This window comes from Arachis ipaensis, chromosome B08, assembly GCF_000816755.2.
Source record: "Arachis ipaensis cultivar K30076 chromosome B08, Araip1.1, whole genome shotgun sequence".
Lineage (NCBI taxonomy): Eukaryota > Viridiplantae > Streptophyta > Magnoliopsida > Fabales > Fabaceae > Arachis > Arachis ipaensis.
In genome coordinates, this window is record NC_029792.2 from 89,379,341 (window position 1) to 89,388,631 (window position 9,291).

Here is a 9,291-nt window from a genome sequence, read left to right on the forward strand (position 1 = left end):
GGAAAGTCTAAACCTTGTCTGTGGTATTCCGAGTAGGATTCAAGGATTGAATGACTGTGACGAGCTTCAAACTCCTGAAGCTCAACTGATAAACATAATTGACTTCCTGACTAAGATTTACAAGATAACCATAGATTGCTTCAAACCAACAATCTCCGTGGGATTCGACCCTTACTCACGTGAGGTATTACTTGGACGACCCAGTGCACTTGCTGGTTAGTGGTACGCGTTGTGAAAAGTGTGATTCACAATTCGTGCACCAAGCGTGCACTGGAGGATGATGACGAGGCCGGCCCCGCTGGGGGTCGACGACGATGCCATCCTGGCAGAGGTAGAGGGCGTGCTGCGGTTCATGCCGCTGCACCTGACCCCGAGGACGATGACGATGATCAGCATGGGCCCGAGGGCGGGGATGGTGCAGGGGCGGATGCAGTTGCTGGTGTTAGTACCCAGGATGGGGTGCACGGAGGGGAGTGGTATGGCTCAGGGATGGGTGACGGGGCTGAGCCTAGTGACGCTGGACTTGGGTCGGGTTCTTTTGGACATTACTTTGTTGGAGTACCCACCGACGACCAGCCTCAGCAGGACGGTACTCCATGGGTTATTCCCGGATCACTGTGGCAGGACTTCCTTGGCGCAGATACGCTTGATGCGGACTTCGGCAGTCCACGGTTTCTAGAGGAGATTACGGCTATCATGCAGGAGGACGACCCGGGCAGGAGGCGTGCTCAGACCCCCGGCACGCAGGCACCCTTAGATGTTGATCTGAACGAGCCTGCTACGACACCTGTTGGTGATCAGTTTGGTTTGGGAGGTACCCCACATTCCGCCTACGCCGCTACATCACAGTCTGTCGCCGGGCCGTCTGCCGCGCCTATCCATTTTACGCCACCCGCACAGCCTGCCCCGCATGAGGACGCAGATGAGATAGAGGATGAGGAGCCGTTTATCCGCAGAGGTCAGAGGCCACGGGTACCCCGTCGTTGTGGGACAGGCTCCCACTTGTTTAGATGATTTACTTTCCATGTATTTTGGACGTTAGGGTTCATTCATGTATCTGACACATGTGGATTACTGCTGTTACTTTAGAGCTGTTTTTCCTTGTTGTTTCTTCATCTTATTGTACTTAAAAATCTGGTATTTACCTAGTGGATTAGTGAATATGTATTATCATTGAATCATATAACACTTTAGTTATCAACTTTTGCATTTATGAGATTTCTAGCTATATTCAAATTCAGGTCCAACTTTTTCATTACTAAAAGGTAAAAAGATCAACAGATTACATAAGTCCTATAACATAACATGTAACAGGAAAAATAAAAATCAATAAGCACTAACACTAACAACATCGCTACTACTGGCCCCCTGTGTGAGACGGTCCTCCAAGCTGTGGGCAACTCCGCCGGGTGTGTCCGGGTTGGCGACAAAGGCCACACCTCTTTGGCCAGTTCGGATCTGCCTCGTCCATATTCGTCCGTATCCTAGTGGATCTAGGACGACCCTCTCTTGCACGCCTCTTGGCAGGGTCCGGAATCACGGTGGGCCCGTCGTAAGGTGGCCAGAAGCCCTCCGGTATCGGCGGTGTGAATCCCATCTGGTACACACTGAACACTGAACTAATCTGATACACGCTGTGAACATAAGAGGACCAGGTAACCTGTGAGTAGGCACAGCATGCAAGTGCGTGCTGGCACGGGAAATGAAGCGCCTGAAAGTACCCGCAGTCACAGGTCCGAGAGGCAAGCGATACTCTGTAGGTACCCAATGAGAAAGAGCCCGTCGGAGTGGTCTCGGCTACGGTGAACTCAGAGTTATCCCGGTCATACAAAGTCACCGTGAAGCACCTTGCGGTTTTCAAGTTGGCCTCTATACACTTCACCAAGTACTGACTGAATTGCTGTCCGGTTCCCATCTGGGCCTCAGCCCCTCTCCCCTTGCGAACAAAGAGTTCCGCAAGCCTTCCATATGTTGCCTTGACCAAAGAGCATACAAGGAGGTTTCTGACACCCTTCATGATTGAGTTCACACACTCCGAGATATTCGTCGTCATGTGACCGAATCTCCGTCCCTCGTCACGATGCTGAATCCACAAGGAATAATCAATCCGGTTCGCCTACTCACACATCGCCGGGTCTTTAGACTGAAGAATGTCAAACCAGTAATCAAACTCAACCTCGGTCTTGGCATATGCGGCATTCACTAGAAGCCTACGTGCGTCTTTGCCCTTGAAGGTAAGGGCAAAATTAGCCGCTACGTGTCGAATGCAGAATGCACGGTATGCAGATAGAGGTAACCAACCCCCGTCCGGAGCCTCAAGCGCAGCCTTTATGCCGTTATGCCTGTCCGATATAACCAGAAGACCGGGCTGCGGTGTCACGTGCTGTCTAAGGTGGGAGAGAAAGAATGACCAAGACTCTGCATTCTCACCTTCTACTAGTGCGAATGCAACGGGTAGAATGTTGGAGTTCCCGTCCTGTGCAATCGCGATGAGCAAAGTACCCCCGTACTTCCCATACAGATGGGTGCCGTCAATGCTAACTAGGGGCTTGCAATGGCGAAATGCCTGGATGAGCGGTGGAAACGTCCAGAAAAGTCTGTGGAAAAAAGCTTGAGACTCGTCTACTTGTCCACTAACTCGAACGGGGCTCGTCCGTAGGATTGCAACAGTACCGGGCATCGTCAACTGGTCTCCCAAAACCCACCTGGGGAGCTCGTTGTATGACTCATCCCAGTCACCGTATATGAGGGCAATTGCCTTTTGCTTCGCCATCCAGACCCTCCTGTAAGTCGGCCTAAACCCGAAGTGTGCTGCCGTGGCATTTAGGAGCACCTTGATTCTGACGGATGCATCAGCCCTAACCATTGGCATAACGAACGCCGAAATGACATGATAATCCAAGCTCCTGTGGTCACTCGAGATGGAGGTCGCAAGACAAGTGTGAGGTCCATTGTACCGTTTGACCTCCCAAATGCCCTTGCGCTTCCGCAGACTCAGTCGAATCAACCATGTGTACCCATTCCCAAACTCAGAACACTTGCCCACATAACGGCGATGATCAGACTCCACAACCTTGTACTGTACCCCTCGCCGGATGCTGTAAGTCTTCACACTTAACAGGGCTTCATCTTTATCCTGAAATTGCTGACCAACCTGGAACTCTGTCAAACCAGCAGTCCCTTCAGCATCTCTAGCTCCGAATCCAACAGAGTGCCCTGAAACACCCTCTTGCCTCATGGCATCCAGGTCCAAAGAGGAAAAATGTGGTGGATACTGCTGTGTGCCAGAACTAGAACCACCGACCGCCAATGCAGGCTCAATCGCTCCAACCTCGTCGCCGCTGTCATCCTCAATCATATCCGGCTCGACGTCATCCTCCTCTACATCACCCAACACTCCGTCTCCGACGCCAACTGGTGGAACTCCCTGTAAAGCGTTCGGCAGAATATCAACGGACCCTACCACGTCGCCTACTCCATCATTGAGATCAACGGCAAAAGACGGGGAGGCGACTGGTTGGACCGCTGGCTCGTACACAGGGACGGACGAAGAAGCAACGGCAGGCCTGGAACTCGAACCGGCTGCCGCTGCTTCAGTGGTGGCATTCCGGTTCGAACCCCCTGAGCTGGATACCACATCAACCAGCTTTGCCAACAATTCTAGTGTCCTCACCTCCGAAAACTGCCTCCGACAAAGAAACATGACTTGCAGGTCCTCATCACTACCAATCGTGAAGCAATCATACTTCACCGTATCCTGCAAGACAGTGATTGGAATGCGATAGAAAAACTTCTTCACTCGCTTCGCACCTTCCAGACCGAGTTTCATCAGCACAGATCTAACAAGGTCATCATAGCTCGTCGTTGGTTTCACGACGATACAGAGAGGATCCTTATCTGTGAACTTCACACCGGAGCGAGTTTTTCTCTTAATGGATCCTCTATGGTGAACCAAAACCCCAAAACTCTCCTCACTAGCCATATTACACCCTCTATGAGAGCAACTCACGTTTAGAACCATATATATACTGCACTGTCTACCACTAAATCGAACCGGACTGGTTCGAATTCAGTTTGTGTAATTCGAACCAGCCTGGTTCGAATTACTTGATGCAGCTTCTCCCTATATAATTCGAACCAGTGTGGTTCGAATTATGTGATATAGTAATTCGAACCAGAGTGGTTCGAATTATGAAGAGAGAAATTCATTCAACTAAATCGAACCAGGGTGGTTCGAATTACTAAGAGAGAAATTGATTCAAGTAAATCGAACCAGGGTGGTTCGAATTACAGGGGAGGAAACTGCAGCACATAATTCGAACCAAGCTGGTTCGAATTATATGGGGAGACGCTGCATCAAGTAATTCGAACCAGGCTGGTTCGAATTACACAAACTGAATTCGAACCAGTCCGGTTCGATTTAGTGGTAGACAGTGCAGTATATATATGGTTCTAAACGTGAGTTGCTCTCATAGAGGGTGTAATATGGCTAGTGAGGAGAGTTTTGTGGTTTTGGTTCACCACAGAGGATCCATTAAGAGGAAAACTCGCTCCGGTGTGAAGTTCACAGATAAGGATCCTCTCTGTATCGTCGTGAAACCAACGACGAGCTATGATGCTTCAGTGGTGGCATTCCGGTTCGAACCCCCTGAGCTGGATACCACATCAACCAGCTTTGCCAACAACTCTGGTGTCCTCACCTCGGGAAACTGCCTCCGACATAGAAACATGACTTGCAGGTCCTCATCACTACCAATCGTGAAGCAATCATACTTCACGGTATCCTGCAAGACAGTGATTGGAATGCGATAGAAAAACTTCTTCACTCGCTTCGCACCTTCCAGACCAAGTTTCATCAGCACAGATCTAACAAGGTCATCATAGCTCGTCGTTGGTTTCACGACAATACAGAGAGGATCCTTATCTGTAAACTTCACACCGGAGCGAGTTTTCCTCTTAATGGATCCTCTGTGGTGAACCAAAACCACAAAACTCTCCTCACTAGCCATCTTACACCCTCTATGAGAGCAACTCACGTTTACAACCATATATATACTGCACTGTCTACCACTAATTCGAACCAGACTGATTCGAATTCGATTTGTGTAATTCGAACCAGCCTGGTTCGAATTACTTGATGCAGCGTCTCCCCATGTAATTCGAACCAGCTTGGTTCGAATTATGTGCTACAGTTTCCTCCCCTGTAATTCGAACAACCCTGGTTCGATTTACTTGAATCAACTTCTCTCTTAGTAATTCGAACCACCCTGGTTCGAATTATTAATGAATGGAGTTCGAACCATGCTGGTTCGAATTATATAAATATAGGATTTGGCTCATTGCTGAAACGAATTTCACTTTGGCTCATTTAGGTAATTTCCAACTTCCCTTGGTTTATTCTAGTTTTTTACCCGATTTTTAATTTATCCTTTCACATTTTTTTTTAGTTTTTTTTTCAAGATCGAATCCAAACCCAAAAGACGGAAAAGAATTTCTGTTTTAATAGGAGCCTCGGTCCTCCAGGTTCTTCGTAAACATTGTCGCGATCATGATGGGTATTCGCTCAAAAATTAAGATTATCCAAACAAACACACATTGTCAGTGAAAGCACCGAACCGCAATCAAAGCTCACCGGCGGAAAAGAGAATACTTTGAAGTTGAGAAGACTCTCATTCGGCTGCCGTTGTCGCTTGTGGTTCGTCTGCTTTTCTGTGCTTGTCCATCTGCCTGTTTTTCAAATGAAGCTAGCCTTAAGCACTGTGTATAGCCTCCATAGATTCTCAAATTTGTTTAGACCTTCTGTTTTCACCGCCTTGTGGAGTCCAATTTGTTCTTCAGAACTATCATCATATTCTCCCACTTATGTGAAACCCCAATTTCATGTTCCACTCTTTCTGAGGCCACCAATTTACTCAGCCAAGTTATGTGACCTCAGAAAATGGCGTGATTGGGCCGAAAGCGTCGCTTCTTCAATTGGTTCGTCTTTTGTTCAGTCAGATAATGGCCCAGACTCGAGCATGCTTTGCAGGGAGCTCAAGTGGCTCATTGAGGATGTTGTTGAAGACCATTCACAGTTTCCACAAACGGGTTTGGAGAACGGCGATGATGATGATGTGAGGGTGAAAATGAGGGCTAATTTAGAGGAACTTTATGGTCTATGGAAGCAGAGGATTACTGAGAGGAGACCCTTTCAGTACATAGTTGGATGTGAGCATTGGAGGGACCTTGTTTTGAGTGTCCAAGAAGGGGTCTTGATTCCGAGACCGGAGACCGAACTAATTGTTGATTTTGTGTGTGATGTGATGTCAAACAATGAGGACTTGAAAAGAGGGATGTGGGCTGATTTGGGTACAGGAAGTGGCGCCCTTGCCATTGGTATTGGTAGGGTTCTTGAAAATGCAGGGAGGGTTATTGCCACTGATTTAAGCCCTGTGGCAGTTTCTGTTGCTGGTTACAATGTGCAGAGGTATTGCTTAAAGGTTAGAGATTATAGCTTTGACAACCCATGATTTAAGTTTTTTTTTTCTTTTTATGTAATTTATTGCTTTTAAGCCAAGATTGTAAGAGATTTCAAAATGACTTAAATTCCTTTTGGTGGCTCTCTGCATCCAGGTTTAAGTTTTGTGCATTTTTTTGGTATGGTCAAAACTCAAAACTCAATATTGAATAAGATGCAAGGCCATGGAAAGTCAGGATTACTGAAGATGCCTTATAGGTTTGAATGCTTTTATATCCAGTACATCTCATATGCAAGAGCTCTTTTTTGGGCTCGTGGTGCAGGCAATGCACAAATTCATCATAACTTATGCTGAAACTTTCAATTAATTTAGAGAATGGGAGAAATAAGGATTATACATTAAGCAGCTTGGCGATAATTCCTTTGATACCATGTTATGAACAAACTTTCCGAAAAAATGGCATACAAATGGTTGTCTCTAGCTGTTATTATTAAAAATTGTATATTCGATAGCAGAAAAGCAAAATAATTCAAAATTGTTTTTCAAATGATTGTGATTGATCATTTGTTTCCCATTTTCTTTCAGAATATGTTTTCTCTGCAGATCTTTATTGCTTCCCTTTTGATTGTTTTCGGTCACCGTATGAACCAATTCGTTATCCACTACAGGAAAAAATTGAAATAGAGGAAGGATCTTGGTTTGAACCATTGAAGGATATGGAAGGAAGGCTTGCGGGTCTTGTAAGCAACCCACCATATATACCGAGTAAAGACATCTCTGGCCTACAAGCTGAAGTTGGTAGGCATGAACCGAGAGTTGCATTGGATGGAGGTATTGATGGTATGGATGCTCTTTTCCATCTTTGTGATGGTGCTGCTTTGTTCTTGAAGCCTGGTGGATTTTTTGCCTTCGAGGTATGGTGGACCCCCATTTTTTCCCCCCTAGAAATTCAAATTCTTTTGTTTCTTCTTGTGCTTTTGTTTCCTCATAAATAATAAAAAGGTATCCATAAACATAACTATAACCAATAATTAGATGAGAATTTGGTGAGCAGTTGGTGGATGGAATTTGTGAAGGCTAGCAGTAAACATGTTTGTGCGTCTGTTTGACTGTTCACCATTGCATAGATACATCAATAGAATTCTTCTTTACAGGATGCCTAAAGGTTTTGATCATGCAATTCTCTGCAATATGCGCCATTGTTTACTAAACTATTTTTACCTAAATAGCATCATCAAACTTGAGGTCTAGAACTCAAGTAAAATTTCTTAAAAAGTAATTTGTACCAGTAGATAACATGGATCACAGGGCTTCAAGTTCTGCTAATATTTTTCTAATAAAATTCCTAGTATTATTATTCCATTTTGGGTGCCCACGTTACACCCTTTGGGTGCAGTCCTTCCTAGACCCTGCATAACGCGGATGCTTGCACACTGAGCTGCCCTTTTTTATTTTATTTTTATTCCATTTTAATTTATACATTGCAGTAAATCTGGTGCCTTCTTAGTATCCGGTTAGAGTCAAGGTCTTAATAGTAATTGGCAATTCTGTGAGACTGAGGCATGCAAGGCATGAGTGAAGGGTTGTGTAACTGAATTTGCCTAGCTGACAAGTTATAGGGAGGGAAGAGTTTTGGCTTCTCAAACTGCCATACCCATTTATTTTATGATTTCAGTATTAATTCCAATGTTCTTTATAGTTTTGTTCTTCCTAGTTTGATTATTATCCATGAGTACCAGTTTAGTTTGCACATCTCTTGCAAAATTAAAGATTCTCTTTCATCATATCAATGTATAATCAGAAATGGACAAATGTGGCAAGTCCCTTGGTGGGTTACCTAGTGGTCTTGGGTTCAAATATTGTGAATGGGAAAAGACCTTCCCTGGGAGACCTCAACCCTCATTCATGAGACTCCACACTCACTCACTCACTCACTCACTCACTCACTCACTCACTCGTGTTTATGTATAGTGTGTCATATTACAATCAGCTTTCTTTAGTATCTTTGAATGGATAGGATTATAGGAATGCTAGAATTTTCAAGTGAACTTGTTTATCTTTAGATAACATTTTGGATATAGTGTTTTCTTTCTTAAACTTTGTGTTGTATTTGGCAAAGGGCCGTTATGTAAATGTCTTGGGATCCTATGTGACTTTGTGTTGCTTCTGACTGTTTCTACAACAATTTGTGTCTGCAGACAAATGGTGAGCAGCAGTGTAGGACTCTTGTTGAATATATGGAAAACAATAGAGGTGGAAGCTTACACAATTTTGAAATACGTTCTGATTTTGCTGGCATTCAACGATTTGTAATTGGATTCCATAAATAGACAACTTTTGAGTTACAAAGTACATGGTTATTTATATTTATTTTGGCTCAATGGTTCCTCCCAATTGTTGCAAGAAGTATAACACGTTATGCTTTAGATTTGTGATGGTTATGCTTTAGATTTGTGATTGTTTCCACTTTTCTCTCAGTTTTTGTTAACCCATGAGCAACAAGGAGAAGCCCAAATCACCAAATGGTACAACATGTATAATTACTTACACAATGAACAGAAATAGGCGTTTTTTGGAGTTGTGTATTTTTGTATATGTCCAAAATTATTCTAAGACTATATTGATGCGTGAGCATCTTTCTTAGTAAATTTGCATTTAAATTGTTAAGTTTAATTAAGAATTAATTATCTTTTAGCCACTATAGATGCTACTTTGAATCTTGTGCAATTTTATTTATTTTAGGTAGCATTCGGATGGATTTAATGGAGTTTTTGCAGAGAAAGAGAAGAAACCAAGGAGCTGACCAGCGAGGAGCGACGCGTGCGCATGCCTG

General features: G+C 44.5%; 2 protein-coding genes across 2 annotated transcripts in view; one reads left to right on the forward strand and one right to left on the reverse strand.

Annotated features, from left to right (window-relative positions):
- Positions 1-4,041, reverse strand: part of LOC107612419 — a 12,315-nt gene extending 8,274 nt beyond the window's left edge. Inside the window, exons 1-2 of the mRNA XM_016314135.2 lie at positions 3,332-4,041; positions 2,204-3,226 (exon numbers count right to left, since the gene is read on the reverse strand). Coding sequence (XP_016169621.2) covers positions 2,204-3,226; positions 3,332-4,021 — 1,713 coding nt within the window. The 5' untranslated portion in view covers positions 4,022-4,041. The remainder of the gene's footprint in view (positions 1-2,203; positions 3,227-3,331) is intronic.
- LOC107614187 (release factor glutamine methyltransferase) lies at positions 5,735-9,035 on the forward strand (the record flags this gene model as incomplete). The annotated part of the gene is given in 3 exon segments (XM_016316420.2): positions 5,735-6,479; positions 7,127-7,372; positions 8,657-9,035. Coding segments are annotated over 3 exon segments (1,119 nt in total). The 3' UTR covers positions 8,789-9,035.